At 37.4% G+C, this 27500-nt stretch overlaps 1 protein-coding gene across 6 annotated transcripts in view; it reads left to right on the forward strand.

The window, feature by feature from the left end:
- The window catches only part of LOC106877374 (inositol 1,4,5-trisphosphate-gated calcium channel ITPR2), a 176214-nt gene that overhangs the window by 145340 nt on the left and 3374 nt on the right, over positions 1-27500 (forward strand). For 2 of the 6 annotated variants that reach the window (XM_089343467.1, XM_089343468.1), the window contains 17 exons: positions 1-8; positions 6451-6690; positions 7539-7676; positions 8567-8716; positions 9833-9934; positions 10934-11017; positions 12271-12450; positions 14167-14272; positions 14826-14941; positions 16904-17073; positions 17679-17801; positions 19206-19367; positions 21116-21224; positions 23237-23360; positions 24771-24946; positions 25571-25723; positions 26849-26926. The exon at positions 1-8 is cut by the window's left edge and continues 25 nt beyond it. In XM_089343467.1, coding sequence (XP_089199593.1) covers positions 1-8; positions 6451-6690; positions 7539-7676; positions 8567-8716; positions 9833-9934; positions 10934-11017; positions 12271-12450; positions 14167-14272; positions 14826-14941; positions 16904-17073; positions 17679-17801; positions 19206-19367; positions 21116-21224; positions 23237-23360; positions 24771-24946; positions 25571-25723; positions 26849-26926 — 2219 coding nt within the window. The remainder of the gene's footprint in view (positions 9-6450; positions 6691-7538; positions 7677-8566; positions 8717-9832; positions 9935-10933; positions 11018-12270; positions 12451-14166; positions 14273-14825; positions 14942-16903; positions 17074-17678; positions 17802-19205; positions 19368-21115; positions 21225-23236; positions 23361-24770; positions 24947-25570; positions 25724-26848; positions 26927-27500) is intronic. The other 4 variants (XM_089343469.1, XM_089343470.1, XR_016238655.1 and 1 more) reach the window with 3 other exon arrangements.

Below are 27500 nucleotides of genomic sequence, written 5' to 3' on the forward strand. Positions count from 1 at the left end.
GTAAATCGGTAGGTGGCGCTTTTCATCTCTCTCTCTCTCTCTCTCTCTCTCTCTCTCTCCCTCCAACTCTAGTCTTCTTACTTTCTTTTCTTTCTTTCTTATCTTTCAAACACAATACTCCCGCTCCCCGTAACCCTCAACAACATCATTAACCTGGCATTAAACCCCTCCATAGCGCCCTACTAACAAATCACAGGTCCCAACTAACACCATTAATAAGACCCCCCACTAACACTTTTTAAAGGTCCCTACTAACACCTAAGAAGCCCCACCACTAACACCTTCACTCACTTTTCTTTTCTCGCTCGTTGCTAACTATTCACAAACTAACTCTTCCAACCCATGCCAGCATGGAAGGCAGACGTAAAAGGAGATGACCATTAATTTTTATGCTTTTCTTATGATTTTTCTTGTTTGCCTCAAACTTATTGAATGTAATCATGTACATGCATAGATACGTATGCATATATATATATATATATATATATATATACATATATATATATATATATATATATATATATATATATATATATATATATATATATATATATATATATATATATATATACATGTCTGTATGTATGCGTGTCTTTGTGCATATATGTGTATATGAAATCAGATATACGTACAAATACTGTCTGTACTATATATATATATATATATATATATATATATATATATATATATATATATATATATATATATATATATTATATATATACACACATATTTCGGGATGGTCACTTTTTTGCCAAATAAACACACGCACCATATATTCGTTCTTCACTCGTTTATTACTGTTTTTATTTCATCTTATGTCCCTTGTCCGGAAATCTTTCGTCACACATCTGTGACCTCTTCAGTGACCTTTTTCATCCACGTGTATCCTACTGCTCCGCTTTGTCCACTCTGTTCTTCTAACAAGAATCTTGCAACACGATTTCATAAACGTTTAGTACTAAACAATTAGTAGCGACAGAAGCAGTACTGCTATCAAAAGCAATATTCATATCCAACTTAACGTGCACGTTTTGTTAGAACGCTGAATACTGCCTTCAAAGGTCCTTTCATATACCACATTATTATTATTATTATTATTATTATTATTATTATTATTATTATTATTATTATTATTATTATTGAGTAAGAGAGCAGAATAAAAGAACGAGAAGCCGAAAGAATAGTACTGGAGCTGCGACCTCTCGAAGAGGAGAAGTAGTGGCCTCGCCCTGCAGAGACACCCTGATTTCCGAGCTATGTATATATAGTTGTAGGGATATATGTAGATACATCACGTAAATGTAATGTGTATAATTGTGTATATGCTTGTATAACTAGGAGCAGAGATATATATAGATATATTCTTGTAGATGTAGCATACAACTAGATATAGAATTAGTTCGCATGCTATATATTACATAATTAAACACATAACTAACTAACAGCATGTCTAATGTTATTATGAAATATCATTATTATTATTATTATTATTATTACATTATACAAATGCGTATATATGTATGTATATATATATATATATATATATAATATATATATATATATATATATATATATATATATATATATATATATATATATATATATATATATATATACATATATATACATATATATGTGTGTTTTATATATTTTTTAAAGCTTAAACTACGCACATCATAGAAAAATTAATAATACAATTCAATGGTTTGTACCGTTACTTGGTATTTCAATATTTCAAGTGTAGGTGCCCTTTGTCAGGAAATTTACTGAGAAAAGTTGTTACTCTGAAATCAACTGGCAACAACTTCTCTCCATAAATTTCTTGATACGGGAATCCTAAATATGAAATATTGAGATGTCTGATGAAAGTATAAACCGTCGATTTGCATCGTTCATTTTTTTTATAATTTGTATCGATTTAGCTTTGGAAAAAATATCTGAAACACACATATATATATATATATATATATATATATATATATATATATATATATATATATATATATATATATATATATATATGTGTGTGTATGTATATATATTTATTTATTTATATATATATATATATTTATTTATTTATTTATTTATTTATATATATATATATATATAGATATCAGACAATGCTTCTCGTAAACCATACGAATCTACTATATATATATATTTGTTATGTTTCCTATTTAAATTTTGTTACGATGAACATAATGCTGTCGTTGCGGTTGTTGCTGCAGCTTGTTTCGTTCCATGAATGAACGCCTTCACTTCCACCTGATTCCCTTGACCCATGTCTTGTACTTGTTACCTTTGTGCTTTTCCCTTGTTTTTTTTTGTTTTTGTTTTTTTTTTGCTATTGTTGTTCTTGTAATTGTCATTGTTATTAAAGTTGTTGTTGTTGTTCTCGTTTTCGTCATCCTCGCAATTGTTGTTCTTGTTCTAACCGTTGATGCTGCTGCCGCTGCTACTACTACTCTTTGTTGTTGTTGTTGTTGTTGTTGTTACTGCTGCTGCCGCTGCCGCTGCTGCTACTACAGCTGTTTTTTTTTATTATAATTGTTATTTTTTACTGCAAATTCCATATAAATTCCATGTCAGTGTCTCTTTAACCTCCACGTACTGACCCACACTCCTCATAAGCTCTCCCACTCTCCTTTGTCTCTCTCTTTCTTTCTCTCTGTCTCTCTCCCTCTCAGTCTCTCTTTGTCTCTCTCTCTCTCTCTCTCTCTCTCTCTCTCTCTCTCTCTCTCTCTCTCTCTCTGGCTGTATATCTGTTTCTCTCTCTCCCCAATCTCTCTCTCTCTTTCTCCCCCACTCTCTCTCTCTCTCTCTCTCTCGTTAATCCAAACAACTTTTTACAGAAAATACTTTCATGTTTCTCTTTTCGTTTGCTTGTTTTTTTTCTTTAAATTCATTTTATTCCTCAATGAATTTCCATCACCATCACAATCATCACCATCACAATCATCACCATCACCACTACCGCCATCATCCCCACCCACCCACCCACCCACCATCATCAGGGGGGGGGGGGGGGGGGGGGGGATCTCCCCTCCCCTCCCCTCCCCTCCCCCCACCCACCCGCCCGTTCATCATTAATTGCAAAGTTTTAGAATTGTCTTTGAACCGAAACCATAATTCGGTTTAGACATGTATAACTGCTGCTGTTGTTGATTGTTGCTGTTGCTGTTACTGTTATTATGGCTGTTTTTGATTCTGCGATAGAATTGGTTCACATTGCGTTGGAATAATCGTTTCCCTGTAGAATAGTTTTACGTAATAGAATTACGGTTTCACAGAATACACAGTTCTCTTCTTCTTCTGCCAAACCAATAATTCTATTAAGCACTGACCCTTTTGGAAAATAATAATTCAAATGTGATTGATGTGCACAAACAGACCAGCTAACATTCCAACTGGCCAACAGAGGGCGTTTTTCTACACGATCGGTGAACCCGCTTGTCAGAAATAGCAGTCAAATATCTATGAAATTACAACCACACACACACACACACACACACATGTACACAGTCTCTCTCTCTCTCTCTCTCTCTCTCTCTCTCTCTCTCTCTCTCTCTCTCCACGTTCTCTTCCTTCTCTTTCTCTCTCTCTCTTTCTCTCTCTCTCTCTCTCTCTCTCTATATATATATATATATATATATATATATCATCATAAATATACAGGGATTAGCATTGAGTTGCTTCTCCAACATACTGAAAATTTAGAAATAGCAGTATATATATATATATATATATATATATATATATATATATATATATATATATATATATATCTTTCTCTTTCGCTCTCCCTCCCTCTCTCTCTGTCTCTATCTCTCTCTCTCAGTGATTTCTGTGTCTTTCTAATCCTCTCCCGCTTGTAATCATTTTTTAAAATTTCACCCATTCCTTGCCCTTTATCTCTGTCTGCCTATCAATAATCTACCTAAAACCTAATTATTAACTTACTCACCCATCTATCTATCTAATTATTTATCTATCTATTTACCTATCTGTCTGTCTATCTGTCTATTTATCTACTGAAGTATGAATTGAGCTATCCGTTTTCGTATTATTATACATCTGTCTGCATATCTGCCACATTACTTATCTATCTTTTTACTAATCTGTCTACCTAGCTGTCTATATCTATCCATATGTCATTCTATCTCTCTGTCTAACTATATATTTCAGTCTATCCCCCTCTATCTAATTATATCTGTGTCTGCCTATGTATCTGTTTGTCTACTTCTGTTTATCTGTCTATCTTTCCGTCTATCTAGCTAGCTAAATATGTCTATCTATCTATCTGTTTGGCTGGTTTGTCTAGCTATCTGGTTAGCTAGCTATCTGCCTTTCTGCATATCTATATGTGTGTCTATATATCTAGCTAGCTATCTCTGCCTATCTATCTGTCTGTCTGTCTATCTAACCAGTAGCTTGCTATGTCTAACAATTTATCGATCTATCAATACATCGTTTTAAATGTAACTTTTTCTTTGAAAAATAAACGATATGACATTTAGTATGGTAAAGATGAATATAAATTACACAAAAAAAAATAGAATAAGCTTAAGAATATAATGTGTGTTTATGTGAAAAAATTTGTGTATATGCAAAATCGTAAAAAATATATTCATGCTAACACCTGCATGCGTGTAAAAAATAACCGTTCAAAAGGATTAACAAGTACTGGTTCAGTGTCTTTTAAGGTATAGGGATGGGTAAAATTCCTCTTACTGCATTCTTCTGGTGTTTGCTGTTTTAATCCATTTGGAGGCGCATCGCTGCATCACTTAATCCCTTTGAAAGTACATAATTCCGAAGTGCGCACTTCGAAGCACATGCCTACAGTAGCTCAACATTTTTGTACATTCATTTCAACTATCTAAAAATAATAGCAATGATTTCTCATTTATACAGAGTTTGCCATGCAGTTTTGAATGAAAAACATGGCATAATAACTATTAAGTTTCAAACTCCACAGATTCCCTTTCTTACAAAAATCAAATGTAATTGGAGTCGCTAGTCTTTCGTATTGTGCTAAAGTTCCATACGAGAATAACAGTCTCCCCAGGAATTTTATTGATCTGGTCGAGAATTCCTTTTATAGTTCGTTTTTACCACCATATTCACACACTTTGGAAACATAAAAGAACATTTTCCACTAACCTCTCCAAACACATTTCGAGCTGCTTGAGCGGAAACTATCAGCCGCATTAATTCCCCCAGTCTGGGAGAAAGAAAGGCCTGCATAAGTCATTGGGCTTCGTCCTTTCTTTTGCCTCTCGTCCTCCTCTTCTGATTAATTAAAAGCAGAAACAGAGAGACTCATCATCCACTTGTTGTATTCACTATATAATTAATTTCAATTAATTAAAAATTTATCCAAATTTAGTCATGTTGAAAATTATTTTTCTCACCACTATAACTTTAATTTGAAATGATTAAAATGCTTTTAGTCACTGCATCAAGTATAATTCGCTCTTAAGTTTTCGTTCAAATAGTATTCCTTGGTGATTTTCTCGGTCATTCTTATAATTTATGACATTCAGTGATCATTCACCAATAAACTGTATCACTCTCATTCTAAGATCTCATAATTACAACTAGGGGTGCTTCATTGATGAAGTCAAATAAGATCGAAGTACATCAAGCGTTGTCTCCCTGTTTTGGGGACTAAGATTAGTGATTGAGATGAGGATTATGCTCATCATTAAGGCCGTAGTTTTAAATAATTAAATTGCTGTTTTACTATATTACCAAGTATTCTAGCTGCAGACGCAATGTGATTCGATGATAAGATCTAGAAACGACGTATCTGGCCTTACCACCATACAACTCAAAAGCGGATACATCCCACACTATATTCCTTATGTAATTAATATAAATCTATCGAAATTTCAGGAGTTATTTCCCTTGCATTTCTTCACCAGAATCAATCATTTACGTAATGATTCGTCTCTTCAATAAGATTATATGCCAATTAATTAAATTCTGGCATCGCTTCCGACATGAAATACACTAAAGTCCAATTTTCTAGATAGAAACAGACAGACAATCAGACAAACAGAAATTCACAAAATCATTTTTTAATCTTATTTTTGTTTCTTTTTCCTGGGGGGGGGGGGGAATTCATGGTCAGCTTTTCTAGGGAGAGAGGTAAAAACCTTTATAATTGTTGCTGATGTTGTCATTGTATTTTGCTGTAAGTAGTTTCAACGAAGTATTTCATTCCATCGATTTTTCAAATTCTTCAGCTGCACTTATTCCACAGAGAACCATCAACCATTTTTATGTTTTCTCTCTCTTTTTTTCTTTTTTCTTTATCATGGCTGCTATTTGGATAAAACGTCACGATAACAACAACAACAACAACAACAATCATACTAAAATTAATTATTATTATTATTATTGTTTATTTATTTATTTATTTTGATAACAAACAAATAAAAGACAAAGCGGAAACAGTCCTCCTCCTCCGCCGCCTCCAACAAGCAACGCAAGAAGCCATCCGCTGCCAAAGACAAGAAAACAAAGAACCAGAAAACGTTACCGAAAAACAAATCAAAAAAAGAGATCCAAGCAAATGGCTTTAAAAAGGAAGTGACGTTCGCAAATCCTCTGATGAAAGAGGAGGAAGCATTAATGATTGATATGCCGGAACTAGAACCAGAGGTCTCGGTGAAAATTGAGGTAAGATTTCTCAAAGACTTTTTGATAAAAGAATGTTCGGGGGACTTCAACAACCGACACCGCTCTCTGTCGCGTCAGAAGTGAAAAACCATTTCTTTTTTTTTAAGTAAACACGTTGTGTTATATCTGTTCGATGATATGATTGTTAGGTACAAAGAAAATACTAGTGCCTTTTTTTTTTATTTTCTTCGTGTATCTGAGCTGGGGCGGGGCTGTACCTTAACCATCCAGGAAGCTACAGACTGTAATGCAGGTGGTAGTATCGCAAACTGGGAGAGCAGAGGGAGCCATGACCTGGATGCCACTCGGCGCCCTTGGAGTGTAAGAATCTCAGGACCGAAACATGTGCACGAGGTGGAGTGATTTATTCTCTGAAGACTTTCAATTGTCCAACCCTCTCTAGAGTTTCTTACAAAACATATATATATATATATATATATATATATATATCATATATCATATATCATATATCAAATATTTTATACAATTGCGAAATATATGATTATTATTATTATTATTATTATTATTATTATTATTATTATTATTATTATTATTATTGTTCAGTAGTTTTATTTTTATAACGGGCTTTCACTTCACTACCGAGCGCAGCTCTGTGCGCCTTGGGTATGTGCTGTGGTTTGCTGTGGTGCTCTTATGTTTACTGTATTGAAAGTGTTTTGCGTAGAATGTGTGCAGTACCCAGTAGTGCAATTTTCTGTATGTTATATATATTTGTAAGTCCTGGTGTTTTTGTTATGTATTTGTCTGGATATTTTATTATTATTATTATTATTATTATTATTATTATTATTATTATTATTATTATTATTATTATTACTATTGTGCAGACGGATGAAGAGACGGAGCCTGATCAGTCTACTGGCGAACAACCAGACAATTCTTTGGATTATAAGAATGACGGTTATATCGAACTAGTACTCAAGGTCATGGCACGAATGTGCGACGGTCAAAACCAGCAGTTACAGGTAAGTACCAACGGCCAGTAGTACCCATCACTCTCTAATATAAACAGGCCTACAACCGCAAATATGAACCACACGTAATATGATTAATATAATGGGAGTTTACAGTAAGACGGCGAGCTGGCAGAACCGTTAGCAGGCCGAGCAAAATGCTTAGCGGCATTGCACTCTGAGTTCAAATTCCGCTGAGGTCGACTTTGCCTTTCATCCTTTCGGGGTCGATGAAATAAGTACCAGTTACGCACTGGGGTCAATCTAATTGATTTATCCCTTCCCCAAAATCGCTGATCTTGTGTCCAATATAGGGGGGTAACGGAGGCAAATAGTAGCTACATGCTAATGATATTCGTTTCAAGATCTTTCCACAAGGCCAGCAATTGTCGTGGTATGGGTTAGTAGGTTACGTGGACCCCAGCATTTGGCAGGTATTTTATTTTATCGACCCCAAATTATTATAGACGTAGCTGTGTGATAAGGCATTTGCTTCCCAGCCACATGGTTCCGGGCTCAGTCCCACTGCGTGGCCCTTGAGCAAGTGTTTTCACTGCACCTTGGGCAAGTGTCTTCTATTACAGCCTTGGGTTACAGCAAATTAAAGGACACAGCTTCATTTTTATATAAGATCAATAATAAATAACAAATACAAAAAGTAACGCATAAACAATACAGCGAAAAATGTATTAAATATATATATACACGTGTGTGCATATGTGTGTTTGTCTGTCTGTTTATTTGTGTGCATATGCGTATAAGTATGTATGTGGTGAGTTTTTGGAGGTTTGATTAGATGGAGAAAAAAAGAAAAATATATATATATATATACTCAATACTGTTTTTGCCTGTTTCATATTCTATGCTTATTATTTTGTTGGTACTGACCTTTATTCTTGTAGAATTATCTGCGGGAACAACCTGACAACGTGAAATCATTTGACATTATTGCTGAGGTGACTCGCTTCCTCGACGTCGTCTATTCGAATATAAATGGCAGAAGCATAGATTTAGTGATCCAACTATTTGACTCAATCAATGAATTTACAGCGGTATGTATACAGTAGGGAAGTTTTTTTTTGTTTTGTTTTTTTTGTCTGGGTAGGCAGGCAAGGTAGGTAGCGTCTACTCGAACTAAAACTATAAAGATTATTATTAAATATAAAATATTGATTATTTCCAAATCATCAAATTAATTGGTAATTTAGTGCATGAAATTCTGTATATATAATTCTGTTAATGTCCAAACTAGTGTGTTGTTAGTTGAAATTGCCCCGTGCCTTTCAGTATACACACACACAAACACACACACACACACACACGCGCACACACACGCACACACACGCACGCACACAACACACACTCGTGTGAGTATGTGTTTTTCACACACGCACATACACCTACGCACATTCATACATCCATACAAACACACGCTCGCACTCGCTCACACACATTTATATATGTATATTTTACACGCACGCGCATACACACACACAGATAGTTCAATGACAATAATACTAACAAGCGATGATCATGATTCTGGGCTTTGTGGACTTTCCTGTGCCCACATACCCCAATCAACCGTTTCATTAGTCAAAATTGGCAAACAACCTTCAGTTAAACATCCATTAATGCCATATCGTCCGAAGAAATGAACGCATAAGCAATGTCTATCCTGTATCCATGGATATTACGGCCTGTACTGTAATCATTCTAGGAATACGGACTATGATCATAAGAAACATGTATTTTGTGGAGACGCGCGTAGTAATGCATTAAAATATTTATAAATTCCATCCATGGATTCTTCTTCTTCTTCTTCTTCTCACATAAGCAGGTGATATTTCCAGTGATACCCTAAGTATTTGAAGCGTCCCCTACTCTTTCTGAGGAAATCGTTTTTGCCCGAAACGTCAACACACACATCTCCCCAACACCACCATTACCACCACCACTACCACCACTTCCGTTACATATAAATTTATTCCTTCATTTAAATTCTGTATATTCCAACTTTAAAACTTTTCCTCGCTTTATTTTGGCTACGAGAACAAAAATAGAATTCAGGAGAAAATTTAAGTTGGCACTAAAACCTCGAAGATAATCTCGTAAGAATGAAAGTGGAAAAAATCTCAGACACTTCTTTTTTTTTTTTTTTTGTCTTGTAGAGTAACCAGGATAATCGTGTTGTTATCTACGACAACAAGATAATTGACTATATCAATTTTATACTCAGAGCTGGGGACTTTGCCGACTGCCTCACTGAAAAGGTGAGAATGTATTCTTCCGATATCCGTTTTATTTATAGTTCTTTTTATCATTTGTTTGGTTCTTATCTTTGATTGCTACTGGCTTTTTTGATTGTTTGTTTTAGATGGGGGATGGCGTAGTGTTACTTTGTTCCTGCCAGTTCATGTTATTTCTGTTTTTATTCCTGATGTTTACTCTAATTAGATTTTGGGTTAGAGAATAGCTTCTTTTCTAATATAGTTATCAGTACTTTGCTGTAGAGAATAACGTATTTATTCACTCTTAATACATTTCGGCTGTTTCGAACGTGTATATGTTAATCACGGTTATATTTCATCTTCTGAGAACATCTCTCTTCAGACGATGTACGTTCATAGCACAGCCGATTCATTGACGTAAGAAAACTTTGAGACGCCGCAGTGTTTCGATCTGGTTTGGAGTTTTTTCAGTCAAAGATACTCTGCATCAATGACTCTAAACGAAAGCTGTTACTCTTGTTCAAAGAAATCAACAAACAAATAATTAGTGATGGATACTAGGCAGACATCAGCACACATCAGGATTTCTATAAACAAGAGTTCGTAGTTTTATACGGCCAGGTAGCATTGTCTAAGGAAACGCATAAGGTCGATTGTATTATGAATACATACTGTCTAATGGAAGATGTTCTCCGAATACGTAAAACAACAGCGACCAGCATATTTACGTTTGAACCTGCCATAATGTACAGTGAATGAATAGATACGTTACTGTTTCGATTCTCACAATTCTACGTGCACCTCATGAGTGATTAACTAATGAGATATCTAGGAAATAAACGGTGGACTGGCAGAGTTGAAGAAACGTCAGATAAGATGCCATGATTCATCGGCCAGTTTCTTCGTCCAGCTGTCACTGAAGGCTAGCTGGAGCATCTGAGAGTAGCAGGCATCCAGAGTTATGGAAAGAATGATTATAGTAATAGAATAAGAACATTTCCGATCAATCACTTATTTAATCGATCTTTCCTCTCATTCTAGGTTCTGGAATTGCGACAAAGTATCGCAAATTTGATTGTATCCTTGATTGAAGAAAATGGTCCTGGACCATCACAGGTTGCAAAGGTAATGGACGTGTTGTGAGCTTCATTAATGTGTTGTGTGGTGCGTAGACATGTTGGGAGGTTTATTGACATGCTGTGCGATATATTGACATGTTGTGGGGTGTTTGAACGTGTTGTGAGGTTTATTTACGTGTTGAGGGGGAATGTTGAAGTGTTGTAAGTTGCACCGACATGTTGAATTGTGTGTATCTTTTAAACTAGCTTCTGCCATGCTGGAGCACCATCCTGAAATGTTTTATTCAATTAAACTATATCAACTGCAATATTTTCTTAAGCTGTGTTGGGGTCCGGCCTCTCAAACAGTAGACCCAACGCTGCCTCTGAGTGTCATAAAGAACCCCTTCGGTCATGAATGACCATGGGATTGCACCTAGAAAGTTCCCCTCCCAGGCACAAGACCGGGCAAGGTTGTTTATGGAAGACCAGCAGTCACCCATGCATACCAGCTTCCCTTATCCACACCACTGATGTTAGCCAAGGGAAAAGCAAAGAGGCCGATACAGCTTGGCACCAGTGACGTCGCAACTCATTTCTACGGTAGACGGACAATTCGTCGATAGACAGTTGGCCGACAGACAATTGGCCGACAGATAGTAAAGATTTATCACCTCTTGCCGTTTTATACAATTCATCCTCATTAATAACTGGTCTTTTCCGTCGCACTGTACGTTTAAAAGATTCCATTTTCGGTAAACATACTGTGTGTGTGTGTGTGTGTGTGTGTGTGTGTGTGTGTGTGTGTGTGTGTGTGTGTGTGTGTGTGTGTGTGTGTGTGTATTAAAGAAAGCAAAAAAATAAAACAAAAATGATAGTGTTCAGTATGTTGGCGACAGCAATTTCTGTCAAAGAGAGATGGTTAAACAAAGTTGTACATTAACTCCCTCCTTCTCTCACATACCCAGTCTTTCTCTCTCTTTCATTATTACTCCCACTGCCACCATCAATACTACTACTTTTAATAAAACATCAACTCCCCCTAAATTTCTTTGTCTCTCTTTCTCTCCCTCTCTTTTTCTTTCTCTCCTCCTCTCTCTGTCTTCGCCCCCACCCTCACCGTTTCTATGCCTACTATTAACTCGCCCCATCATGAGGAATAGTAGGAGTGTCATTGAATAGTGAGAGAATGGAGGTCTAAGTGTGACACACTGGCACACAGAAATTAGTTTTCGCATTTATTATATTATATTATATTATATTATATTATATTATATTATATATATAATTCTGGTTCTTCGCGTTGTGTTCTTCGAACAGGAAGTCAAAGACACTCTTGACAAGAAAGCAGTTCTTCAACTAATGACGGAATGCTATGAAATGCATCAACCGGATAAAACTAAACTTGAAGACTTGAAGAATTTGTCCGGCTCTGGAAGCTACATGCAAACAGCGAAATCGTTCGCCCTAGCAGGCGGAAGTTTCATTCAGGGAGTGATTGTAAGTTAACTTTATTGGAACTAATTACGGAAAGGAAAGAAAAGAAACAAAACGGTGATGGGGAGCAGGGGGTGGGGTGGAAATGTCGTTTTTTTTTTGTTATTCAGTGAAATTCTATTTATGAGTCGTTTTTGGGTAATTTCGCTTTGCAAGATTCGTGATGCGAAATCAACATCATTGTCGTCGTCGTCGTCGTCGTCGTCGTCACCATCACCATTATCATCATCATCATCATCATCATCATCATCATCATCACCATCGTTATCATCATCATCATCATCATCACCACCATTATCATCATCATCATCATCACCATCATCATCATCATCATCATCATCATCGTCGTCGTCGTCATCATCACCATCTTCATCATCATCATCATCATCATCATCGTCACCATCATCATCATCATCATCATCATCGTCACCATCATCATCATCATCATCATCACCATCATCATCATCATCATCATCATCATCGTCGTCGTCGTCATCATCACCATCTTCATCATCATCGTCACCATCATCATCATCATCATCATCATCATCATCATCATCATCATCATCACCATCATCATCATCATCATCACCACCACCACCATTATCATCATCGTCGTCGTCAATCCCCGCAGACGTTACTGTCTGCGGCGCTATGATTCTTAGGGCCCGGTTATCCGGTTTCCTACGGCAAAAAAAAGGTGACCCATATCACAACATTGCCTCTCTTGAGCGAGACGCCAGTTTGTCACGGGGTCGTCAACTTTTTACAGTTGAATGGACTGAAGCAACATGAAACGAAATACATTGTTTACGTTATTTACTTTATTTACATAATTCCTCATCTCTTAAATATAGAACTGTATTATGAAACGAAATGCTTTGCTCTTGAACACAGCACACTGCCAGATTAGTAACCGAACCCGCGATCTCGTGTCGTGAACCCAACGCCCTAACCATGGGGCCGCCACGCAGGGTTATTCATATACAGTTGAACGGACAGGAACCAGGTGAAATGAAGGGTCTTGTTCAAGAACGCTGATGTGAAATCTTGTGTTGAAATCGATTTTTGTTGCAGCTTGGGAGGGTCATCATGCCAATGATAAACACACGCACTGGTTTTGTCACTGCGTGTGTGTCTTATTGGCATAATGACCCTACCAACAAACATCAAATTAGGAAGTTCCTGAGTTTAGATATGTTGGGAAATTTGGGGGGTGGGCGAGGTGGGATTTCTATTTATCTGGGGAAAGGCAGCAGACTTGGATGAATAGATGGATGGATGAATGGATGGATGGATGGCTATGTATGTATATACGTATGTGTGAGTGTGGATATTTCCTTGTCTTGTTAGTTGTAAACGAGTGTCGCTGTCATACATGCAGTGTTGTTCATTTCCAACGATATTTATACTGCGAGAACATTTCTGGACGCGGTGGGTAGGCGGGATGGAAATATTAGCTTGCTCGCTTGAAGGTAGATGACAGGAAGAGCATCCGACCATAGAAAATATCCTCCGCCCGACCCATGCGTGCGTGGAAAAACTGAACATGGAGACGACGACGATGATGATGTGGTGATAGTGGGGGGGGGGAGGAAGAGGAAGAAGAGGAGGAGGAGGAGAGGGGAAGGAAGATGAAGATATATAAAACCAGTTATCCTTTTATGTGTCTGATCCTTTGTCTTCTTTCTTTTTTTTTCTCTCTCTTTTTGTCCTCAGCCCAAAGCTAAAGATCCTCTGGCAGACACCTACATGGACGTAGGATTCTCCCTCTACATCATTCTCGCCCGTATGATCGATATTGATCCGAGGGTTTTCCTAACAGGTAACACCATAATAAACTAACAGCTTACATATTGATTTGCACATTCATATCCTCTCTCTCTCTCTCTCTCTTTCTCTTTCCTCTTCTTCTCTCTCCCATCTCCTCTCCATGCCTTTGTCTTTTTCCCTCTCTCCTCTCTCCCTCCCTTTCCTCTCTCTGTTCCTCACTTCTCCTCCGTCTACCTACCTCTCCTTCTCTCTCTCTCTCTCTCTCTCTCTCTCTCTCTCTCTCTCTCTCTCTCTCTCTCTCTCTCTCCCTCTCTCTCACACACACACTCACTCACTCATATGTATTATACTCTCATACAAGGCGGCGACCTGGCAGAAACGTTAGCACACCGGGCGAAATGCTTAGCGGTATTTCGTCTGCCGTTACGTTCTGAGTTCAAATTCCGCCGAGGTCAACTTTGCCTTTCATCCTTTCGGGGATCGATAAAATAAGTACCAGTTGCGTACTGGGGTAGATCTAATCGATTAGCCCCCTCCCCAAAAATTTCGGGCCTTGTACCTAAAGTATACTCTCATACTCTCTCTCTCTTTCTCTTCTACTTCAGTCCATATCACACCACAACAACAAAAAGCGTTTAACTTTTACAAGAAAAATTGTTCTTCAATTGAAATTGTGAAAGACGATTGTCTCCAGAAGATTAATTTCAGAGTCCGGAACAAAGTAAGATTTTCAAACACATTTCTTTTCGTGTGACATCTCCACCTACTTTCCTAGTATTTTACATATAGTCTCGTTTCTTTTTAAATTTCATTTTGCAATTTTCACATATATACATATTTCCCTTATTTCTGGTAATTTCATTATGTTGAACCCTTAATCCCTCCATATTTTTTTCTGTCTCCATTTGTTTTCCTCTCAATCCTTTCTGTCAAAAAGCGTAGGCTCGAAACGTCAAAGACTTTTCCATTCTTCCCAAGCGTTAAACTAATACAACGCCTTGTTTGCGTTTTGCGTCCGTATTTGTCCACCAGCACCACCACCACCACTTCACAACTGCTGTTTGTTTCGTTATATCCCCGTAACCGAGCGGTTCGACAAAAACGAACGATGTAATAAGTACCAAACTCGAAAAGAAGCATAAGTACTGAGGAACGATGATTTGATCGACTGAAACTCCTTCAAGGCAATGTTCCAGCATGACTGCTGTTCAATGACTCAAACAAGCAGAAGATAAACACATGACAAACCTAACAAGTCTATCATTAAACCAGATAAAACGAAAAGAAACCGAGAGACACACAAGTCATATTTACATAGAAATTATATAGCTATTGCTTGAGTCTGGGTTTAGACTCTGAGATATCTTATTTCTGCGTAACTAGAGTTGGTCTCTCAATGTCTCTTTATCTGTTTGTTGTCAGTTAATCACGTGTTTAATCCCGCTAAATTTGATATTTTTCATCTTTGTTAAGCACTGGCGTTAATACATTTTCCATGCTGAATTTCGTTCTAAGCACCGAAGCAGCACTTCGCAGTATTTGATCTTCACATTTATGGAATATACTTACGTACACTAATACATTCATACACACACACACACACACACACATACACACACACACACACACACACATACATACATACATACATATATATATATATATATATATATATATATATATATATATATATATATATGAATGTACATACATACATACAATACATACGAGTATTTACAGATCAATGGAAGCGTATATCAAAAGAAAACTAAATATTTCTACCAGAAATTCAAAACAGAAATATTTATGTATTCAACAGACAGCTTAGATGTTAATTATATGTAAAGATTTTTTTCGTATATAAAATATTATTGTAGTAAAGATCTTTACGATTTACGTAATTAACACTGTAGCACTTTAGGTGAATGCATGGCTAACCTAAAATATTTTCGCAGAATGTTCTGAGAAATTTCTTGCAGATAGCATTATATTTGATCATTCAAGTCATGTCTGACGAAATGGACTGGCTATCTTTTTTCTGTTACGTAATTTATTAATAAACAATGAAAACCCATTCACGTGGAAACGATCATCACGTAATTCAACTTCATTTGTCTTCATTTATTAATTGTGCATGTGCGTGTGCGTGCGTGTGCGTTGTGTGTGTGTGTGTGTGTGTGTGTGTGTGTGTGTGTGTGTGTGTGTGTGTGTGTTTGTGTGTCTGTGTTTGTCACCCCAACATCGCTTGACAACCGATGCTGGTGTGTTTACGTCCACATAACTTAGCGGTTCGGCAAAATAGACCGATAGAATAAGTACTTGGCTTGCTTCCAAAGAATAAGTCTTGGGGTCGATTTGCTCGACTAAAGGCGGTGCTCCAGCATGGCCGCAGTCAAATGACTGAGACAAGTAAAAGAGTAAAAGAGATACGTGTAGCAAAAAAATCTTTTGCTATTTAAGCAACCAGTAAAGCCTACATTTTTCAGTTTGAAAACGGCTACTTGAGACTCGAAACTCATATCAGAGTAACGCACTGTAAACATTATTATTAAGATTAAAATTATCCCCCCAAAAAGCCATCTCTACTCATTTTTACAAACACACACACACACACACACACACACACACACGTATGCATTTTCAATACTGATTCTTGTTCTTGCGCGTTTCTTCTTTGTTTTAGCGAGTTCTACGAGAAGAAGTAAAAGAGAAGTTGAAATGGAATGTTGACCGATCTTCTCCCAGTAATAAAATAAGAGATTTGATGGAATGGGCAAAAGACATAATGAAAGATATCGCCTATCAAAGACGAATTCTAGGAAATCCATTAGCACTTCTTCTAACAAAAGGATGGTATGTGCACTTTGTTTTGTAGATATGTGAGTGTGTAAGTGTGTGTGTGTGTGTGTGTCTCATTCTATAACCTGGTGGTCGCTGAAGAAAGTAATGTATAGTCGAATTGCTTGTGAGAGCCATACAAACCATGTACAAGGGAGTTGTTTGTAGAATGAGAGTTTGCAATGAACTAAGCGACAAATTAAGTGAACAGGAAGATGGTATTAACCCAGAAAGAATAAAAAAGATAAATTTGACATAGGTGAGATTCGATCTCAGGATGAATAGATTTGGAACAAATTCTGACAAACTTATGCTCTATCAACTCTGCCGATTTGATGTTGAACAAGAAATAACACTCTGAAAACACTTATATACAGTAAAACAGACTGAAAAATCCTGAGATCCCAATATGAGCCGATCAAATAAACTCCAGTATTTAACTGATCCTTTATTTCATTAACTCCTAAAGGATAAAAAGCAAAACTGATCAAAGTGGAAATTGACTCAGAATGTAAAGGAATGCCATTAAATACTCTCAGACTTCTGTCCGATGCCCTACCGATTCTGCCAATGTATTTCTCACGTTGTTTTTGTTCTTTCTTTTCGTTCTCTTTCTTTAGGCTATTTTGGAACCATATGGTGACGATATTAAGTTTCGCCATCAACATTATGATGCTCATCACTTGGAATGCAAAAGCTTCTCTTCAGAAAGGAAATTCAACACTTGTTGAAGGTATAGACGAGTAAGTATCTCACATCTTTTCCACGGCTTTTCTATAAGGCTCATTTCACTCTTTCAATAAAATGTCAGACCAGGCTAAAAAGTTCTCTGTCAATATGGATTTTTACTTACATATATATATACTGTTAACACGGGTACCCCCTTGCGACATATGTTTCAAAATATATGTGCACTCTACTCCAAAGAAGTAAGAGGTGCTGGAAATGGACATAAATTTATCGTCAGGGAACCAACTTACAAAAGCAAGACATGCGATAAATGCTAAGGTTGCGTACGAGTTATAACATTATATAGCTAAGTAAATGACCGTTAGAAACAAGAAATATATATATACATATATATATATATATATATATATATATATATATATATATATATATATATATATATATGTCTGTATGAGTTAGAGGTTAAGAGACCATCTAAGGGTTATCAAATATCCTATATACTACTGGATGTATATCTATGTATTTATAACCAAGTGCTTACTATTGCAGGGCAATATTGAAATTGAATACTAGGTGTGTGTGTGGGGGGGGGGTAAATTGGAAATTTACCCAGGATTTATAAGGCAAATAAGAAAATGGAGAGGATATAAAAAAATCGACAAACCACAGCAAGTAAACACACATTTGTTATCATTTAATAAATAGATATAATGGAATGTTTACTGGCTGATGTTTGTTGATGTTATATCCTCTCCATTTTCTTATTTGCCCTATGTGTGTGTGTGTGTGTGTGTGTGTGTGTGTGTGTGTGTGTGTGTGTGTGTGTGTGTGAATGTATATATGTGTATATGTATGTATATGTATGCATGCATGCATACATACATACATACATACATAAAGTGGTTGGCGTTAGGAAGGGCATCCAGCCATAGAAACCATGCCAAATCAGACTGGAGTTCAGTGCAGACCAGCATCAGCCAGAACTACGATCTCATTTGGCTTGACTAACTTTCTCAAGCACAGCATATCGCCAAAGGTCTCGGTCACTTGTCACTGCCTCTGTGAGGCCCAAAGTTCAATGGGTGATTTTCACATGCCATCAGCACTGGTGCCAGTTATGCGACACTAGCTCTATTGAAATGGTTGCAAGACGCGACGAAAAGTTTAGAAAAATAAATAAGAAATAAGTGGATATTTTACCGGTGAGTGTGTTAAATTATAAGGCACCAAAAAAGAGAATGGCTCTCCCCAGACACAACAGAATATGCTTCAACACACGAACTCACATAAAGAATCTTGCAAACCAAATCCAAAAACGTAATAACTAAATTATTTTGCTAAATTCCTCTTAATTTTCCACATTGATTCAAACAAAGCCAGTAGGATAACAAAACTGTTTTAAACATGTTTTTCTTTTTCTGTCTAAAAATTTTGTGATTTTCTTTTTCTGCTGACAGTCCCGTTCCAGTAATCCACACACTGACACAAGAACAGTATACAATCGCAATTTACGTGATGGGAGGCATGCATAACTTTTTCTCTATGTTAGTACTCATCAGCTACTTTGTCTGCAATCACCCAAGTCTTCCCAACCTGAAAAATATAGTCATCTTTTTCAAGTAAGTCACAGCTTCTCTATATCTACGTATCCCTAATATTTCGCTTCGGCAGAGCAATACTAACAATCCCAATATAGATATGAATCAGAACAAATCGTCCATTGAGTACAGAGCAGTTGTTGTTGTTGGCACTCCGTCGCTTACGACGTCGAGGGTTCCAGTTGATCCGATCAATGGAACAGCCTGCTCGTGAGATTAACGTGCAAGTGGCTGAGCACTCCACAGACACGTGTACCCTTAATATAGTTCTAGGGGATATTCAGTGTGACACAGAGTGTGACAAGGCTGACCCCTTTGAATTACAGGCACAGCAGAAACAGGAAGTAAGAGTGAGAGAACGTTGTGGTGAAAGAGTACAGCAGGGTTCGCCACCATCCCCTGCCGGAACCTCGGAGAGCTTTAGGTGTTTTCGCTCAATAAACACTCACAACGGCCGGTCTGGGAATCGAAACTGCGATCCTACGACCGCGAGTCCGCTGCCCTAACCACTGGGCCATTGCGCCTCCACATTCACACACACACACACACACACACACACACACACATATATACAGCACATATTTGTTAAGGTACATTTATATGCTTATATATCTATATTTTTATGTATCTATGTGTATGTCCATACATTTGTTTCGGTATGTCTATATGCCTCTATGTCTATATTTACAAACGTAATAAAACACTAAAAGAATGTATATATAACTGTATATCTCGTATATATAACTGTATATCTCGTATAATCATTAATAGATCTATAAATCTATAATAGACTAATTTTTCCATTGTGAGGGGCGATCACCGACACAATTTAAGCAAGGGAAGTAATTCTACTTAAAGAAAATTGGTGCGAGTTACCTCCCTTAGACTAGTCGAGCATATATCGTGCAGACACGCTTAGGATATTACCTGTTGTCGCTAAATGGCCGAATAAATTAACAAGGTCGTTTTGTATGCAGGAGATCGTGGTTTCGAATATATTGCGCGACGCCCTGGGCCTACGTTATCTTTTATAATCTCAAGTTGAGCAGTGTTTTGTGAGTAAAACTGAGGAGACGGAAACTGCATATTATACGCATCTTGGGTGGATTGTACAAATAAATACGAAAGGCATACGGATCCTACCCGATAATTACGTTAAGGATACACGTGTCTCTTTTACTCTTTTACTTGTTTCAGTCATTTGACTGCGGCCATGCTGGAGCACCACCTTTAGTCGAGCAAATCGACCCCAGGACTTATTCTTTGGAAACCTAGTACTTATTCTATCGGTCTAGTTTTGCCGAACCGCTAATGTTACGGGGACGTAAACACACCACCATCAGTTGTCAAGCGATGTTGGGGGGGGGGGGCAAACACAGACATACAAACATACACACACACACACACACACATATATATATATATACATATATACGATGGGCTTCTTTCAGTTTCCGTCTACCAAATCCACTCACAAGGCTTTGGTCGGCCCGAGGCTTTAGTAGAAGACACTTGCCCAAGGTGCCACGCAGTGGGACTGAAGCCGGAACCATGTGGTTGGTAAGCAAGCTACTTACCACACAGCCACTCCTGCGCCTGTCTGTGGAATACTCAACCACATATACGTTTACGCAGTGGTTTTTGTCGTTGCTACTGTTGCTTTTGCTGCTGCTGCTGCTGCTGTTGTTGTTGTTGTTGTTGTTGTTGTTGTTGTCGTTTGACCGTGTCGTTAAGCTAATCAGCCTCTCCTGGCTTTTGCCGTATTCCAGGAAATTAGCTGTGAAAAAGAAAAAACAAGAAGAAGACGGCGATAACAAAAAGAAACATTTATCTAAATTGGAATGTAAATTCTTTAGTTTCGTGACATTCTTCTACTTGGTAAGGTTCCTCTTCCTCTTCTTCTTCCTCTTCCTCTTCCTCTTCTTCTTCTTCTTTCCTCTCTTTCTTTTCTTTTTCTTTTTTTTTCTTGTGTCTTTTGTTGCCCTGGTTGGTCCCGATGTAATCCTTCAGATATGGTATTCAGCCAAAAGAGACAGACAGACAGACAGACAGACAGACAGACAGAAAGACAAGCAGACAGACAGACAAGCAGACAGACAGACAAGCAGACAGAAAGACAGACAGACAAGCAGACAGACAGACAGTCTGACAGTCTGACAGACACACAAGCAGACAGACAGACAAGCAGACAGACAGACAAGCAGACAGACAGACAAGCAGACAGACAGACAAGCAAACAGACAGACTAACAAACAGACAGACAGAAAGACAGACAGACAAGCAGACAGACAGTCTGACAGTCTGACAGACACACAAGCAGACAGACAGACAAGCAGACAGACAGACAAGCAGACAGACAGACAAGCAGACAGACAGACAAGCAAACAGACAGACAAGCAAACAGACAGACTAACAAACAGACAGACAGAAAGACAGACAAGCAGACAGACAGACAGTCTGACAGACACACAAGCAGACAGACAGACAAGCAGACAGAAAGACAGACAGACAGACAGACAGACAGAAAGGCAGACAGACAGAAAGAGAGACAGACAGACAGACAGATGTAGATTTCTTTGCTTTCCGTTCTTGTTGGTTTCTTAGTTTGTGTTTTAAGCTATTGCAGGGAAGACCATGCTGGAGCACCAGCTTCGAAATTTAATGTTCTATGCTTATAGAGGTATCGATACATAGACACACACATACATACATACATACATAGACACATATATACATGGAAACGTGTGTGTGTGTGTGTATGCGTGTGTGCATGTATGTATGCATATATACATATGTATGTATGTATCTATGTATGGATTGCATATGCATATATGTGTATGTATATATGTATATAATATAAATACATATAGGTTTTCATGTTATTGAATTTTCTGCCATACAACTCAATATAGTGCATAGTGTAAACATGTAGCATAAACATGTAGTATAAACATGTGGCATAAACATGCGGTGCGAACGTGTAGCGTAAACATGTAGCACGAACATGCGGCACAAACATGTATCATAAACATGTGGTGTGCGCATGTAGTGTAAACATGTAGTATAAACATTTAGTATAAACATGTGGTGTAATCATTCAACTATCGTTAATATCTTTCCTAATGCTGTGTGAAGGCTCGTGGCTTAGTGGTTAAGGTGTTCAGCTCACAATCACAAGATCATGGGTTCAATTCTCGTTGGCGCACTGTGTCCTTGAGCAAGACTCTTTATTTCACGTTGCTACAGTCCACTTAGCTGGCAAAAATGAGTAGCACCTGTATTTCAAAGGAGGCCAGCTTTGTCACATTCTGTGTCACGTTGAAATCTCCATGAGAACTACGTTAAGAGTACACGTGTCTGTGGAGTACTCGGCCACTTGCACGTTAATTTCACCAGTGGGCAGCTCTGTTGAAATGGATCGACCGGAACCCTCGTTATGGTAACCAAGAGAGTACCAAATCCTGCTGCGTTCCACAAGGAATTTTTGGTCCTCCAGAGTCGTGTTGGTATGCAAGTCAGCCAACCCTTTTTTTTTGGGGGGGGGGGGGGTTCTAAATTTCATCTGAAAAATTCAGCAAATATACCAGAAAATCCAGTAACAAAAACGGCGCGATGGTCTCGGCTGGAATGTACATGATCACAAGTCTACTCAACCACAATTAATTAACCTAGGGTTAAATAACAAACCACAATACCAACAATAAAAACAACAGCATTGATTGCGAGGTGTAGCATGGGCAGTAACTTTGCAAAATATTAGCTTGATGTTGTCTTTAACGGCGGTGAGTAAGAGATCGAAGGATCGTTTCCTGATTTGATTACAAAAACTAATTAAACTAATTAATTAAACTCAGTGTATTGTGTGTGTGTGTATGTATTCTCTTTGGCAGATGTTTGTTACTTTATCAATTGGCGGCACCGTGTCCCATGGCTATTTCTTTGCCTTCCATCTACTTAACATAGTCAACAACAATCAGCTACTAGGTGGCGTCATCAAAGCCGTTACGCAAAACGGTAAGTTCCAAATTCCATTTATTATTTTAATTTCCCGTCTCTCTCTACTAAATTCCATTGTAACCAAAACAAATGGGAAGTTGGTGCAAAGTACATAAACACACACACACACACACACACACACACATATATATATATATATATATATATATATATCTATATCTATATATATATATATATATATATATATATATATATATATATATATATATATATATATATATATATATATATATATATATATAATCATAAATATATAGGGATTGACAGTAACCTGCTTCTCCAACATACTGAGAATTTCGAAATAGCAGCCAAAGAACTACTGATTCCAAAACTACAAATTTTACTCTAAATTCATAGCGATATTTTTGATACACACATGTTGGAGAAGCAGGTTACTGTCAATCCCTATATATTTATGATTATAAATGATTTTACCGAAAAGGTTTTTTCATACTGAGCTACCCGGCAAAATTGTTAATTATTAATTTTATTACTAATTGACGATTCCCTGCCCTGCATATCTATATATATATATGTATATATATTCATATATATATATACACTCTCTCTTTCCTTTCCTGAGCGTCCAATAATACTATCCATATCACGTCCTCACTTTGTTGTTTTTTTGTTTTTTTGTTATTGTTTTTTTTTAAACTATATATATATATATATATATATATATATATATATATATATATATATAGGGTGCGGTGAATATATTGTCGTCTAAGTTACGCAAAAATGAAAATAACACTAACATCTCATTTTAACAGACATATTTACCAAAATTACATAAAAATATCTTGAAATACTAAAGAGTAAATTTATTCAATAAAATTACCATTGGCTTCAACTGTGGCCTCCAGACGACTTCAGAGTCTCCTGCAGCTCCTCTGGATGGTCTCCTTGTTTAAGTTGGTGAATGCTGCCATAATCCTTGCCTTCAGTTCATCTTCGGTGTTACAAGGAGTTTTGTTGGTCTCTCGCTCAACTGTGCCCTACACATAACAATCAAGAAAGCTGCATTCTGGGGAGTTAGGTAGCCAGATATTAGGGGTTATGTGGCTGCATAAACTATCTGACAGCCATGGCTTGGTTCTCGTGTTTGGGTGGCACGGTGCAGAATCCTGTTGCCAGACATAGGGTCTTCCAGCAGCCAACCCTCTTGACCCACGGCGACACTACTTCCTCCAGGCACTTGATGTAAGCCTCCATATTGAGTCTGAAACCTTGTGGGAAGATGAATGGAGGCATAACATCACCATCACTAGCGATCACTCTAAACACTATGACGTTGGCTGGATGTTTGATTTTTTATCACTCTTGGTACATGTCCTCAGATTGACACCCAAACACTCTGAAATGTTTGTATTGATGACTTTTGCACCGGTTCCGTTTTTGCAGGCAAATCATTGGTTTGGGTTGGCATCCTTGGCATGGTAGTGTTCTATCTATACGGCATCATTGGTTTTGCTATGATGAGAAATATGTTCGACCCAAATGAATATCTTTATTGTGCTTCCCTGTGGCAGTGTACGGTCACAGTAGTTCGCTATGGTCTTATCGGGGACCTATTTGAGGTGAGTGGCAATCACGCACACACGCACATATACACACACATATATATATATACATATATATAGATGCATGCAACTGCACACACACACACATATGAACACATTTCCATATACATAAACGCAAACACACATACACATACACAATACACCCACACACACACACATACACACACATACACACACATACAGATGGACACGCACACACGCATACACACACATGCACACACACATACACACATATATGTATATATGTATATACACATACATATATGTATACATATATTTATGCACACACCCATATATATATACATATATATATATATATATATATATATATTTATACACATACATATATACACATACATATATAAATATATATACATACATTATGTATATGCATATATATATGTACATATATATGTGTGTATATATATATATATATATATATATATATATATATATATATATATATATGTACATACATATATGCATATACATAATGTATGTAAATATCGTTTAATGCAATTTGTCCAGAATAATGTCTTCTTTTTTCTTTTCTCTTTTCTTTCTTCACCGTCCCCACTCCCTTCTTCTGTCTCTACCCAAAACCCTTCCCATCATTCCTAGTCGATCAAAGCTCATAAAGACGAGGCAACATTCGCTAAATTCGGGTTGGTGGTTCTTTTCCACGTATCATTTTTCATCTTCATTACGACAATTGGCCTTAACATAATCTTTGGTATCATCGTTGATACCTTCTCGGAACTCCGAGATCTCAAGGTACGTAAAAAATTTCCTTTTCTTTTCTTATACGCAAGCACATACGCACATACATACGTATTTGATTAATGAGAGAGATGGAAGATGAAAGATTCATCACTACAATTGTTTCGACAAATCTAGCATCGATCTTTCTCAGGTGGGATACTTGACAACTGGTTTAGGAGCATCTGTCAATGTAGATGTGTCTCTTCAGGTGATTACAAGATGTATCTCATTAAAATAACGTCTGTTCCATAAGTTTTCTTTTTGGTATGTGTATAGAAAAACAGCAAATTAAGAGAAACAGCTTCATTATTATACAAGATCAATAATAAATAAAAGATGCAAAAAGAAACAAATACACAATACAATGGAAAAAGTATTAATAATACGTTTGTTGCAATCAATAAACATTCTCGTATCTTCCTTCTTCCGTCTCTCTCATTAATTAAATACCAAACAAACACCATACGAGTACTGTATTTCTGCTTTATCTTCTTCCAAATCACTTATATAGTTGTTTACATTTGGGTCAAGGAATCGTCATACAGGATGTAAAACTCATATTTTTTTGTTAGGATGTTCAGTGTTACTGCAATGAGCTACCAGAGTGGTGCGCCATCACTATGATTTTGTTGTCATCTACTCACTGCAAACAGCTAATAGGCAAATGGAGGTTTATGTCAAAGAGTGGCAGAGTGTGTCACCAATATAGGTGAGACATAAAGGTGGGATGTGTAGGAAGGGAGAAGGATAAGGATGAGGAAAAGGTGGTGGTGATGGTGGTGGTAGTGGTGGTGGTGGTAGTGGTGGTGGTGGTAGTGGTGGTGGTGGTAGTGGTGGTGGTGGTAGTGGTGGTGGTGGTGGTGGTGGTAGTTATAACAGAAGAAGCAAAATAGCAGTAATGGTGGAGATTGTAGTGGTGGTGGTAGTGGTGGTGGTAATGGTGGTGTATGTAGTAGTATTAGCAGCAGCAGCAGAAGAAGAAGAGATAGATATGACCAAACCAACAGGATCATCTGGGGTTGAGAAAGAGATGCATCAGCGGGTCGTTATCTTTTTTGTTCAGAATATGTCTGTCCATACCAACATGTTTCCTACATTAAATTAATATTGCCATGTTCACTTCTGATATATTTACAGTGGACAGCCGAATCCGATATGAGAGACACATGTTTTATATGCAGTAGGAACAGTTACGATTTTGAACATCATGGAAAGGTGAGTCTCAATTGTAATATGATGCAATAAAACATGTTGCTAACTCCATTCTCCTTGTTAATATTTGTATATTAACAACATATAAACATACTACAGTCTGTTTATACGTTGATGTGTAATTTCATGTTTATATAGGGGTGTGAATGTGGAGGCGCAATGGCCCAGTGGTTAGGGCAGCGGACTCGTGGTCGTAGGATCGCGGTTTCGATTCCCAAACCGGGCGTTGTGAGTGTTTATTGAGCGAAAACACCTAAAGCTCCACAAGGCTCCGGCAGGGGATGGTGGTGAACCCTGCTGTACTCTTTCACCACAACTTTCTCTCACTCTTACTTCCTGTTTCTGTTGTACCTGTAATTCAAAGGGTAAGCCTTGTCACACTCTGTGTCACGCTGGATATCCCCGAGAACTACGTTAAGGGTACACATGTCTGTGGAGTGCTCAGCCACTTGCACGTTAATTTCACGAGCAGGCTGTTCCGTTGATCGGATCAACTGGAACCCTCGACGTCGTAAGCGACGGAGTGCCAACAGGTGTGTGAATATGCATGTATGTATGTACGTGTGTATGCATTTAT

Source organism: Octopus bimaculoides, chromosome 27, assembly GCF_046866305.1.
Source record: "Octopus bimaculoides isolate indiv1 chromosome 27, ASM4686630v1, whole genome shotgun sequence".
In the NCBI taxonomy this organism is placed as follows: domain Eukaryota; kingdom Metazoa; phylum Mollusca; class Cephalopoda; order Octopoda; family Octopodidae; genus Octopus; species Octopus bimaculoides.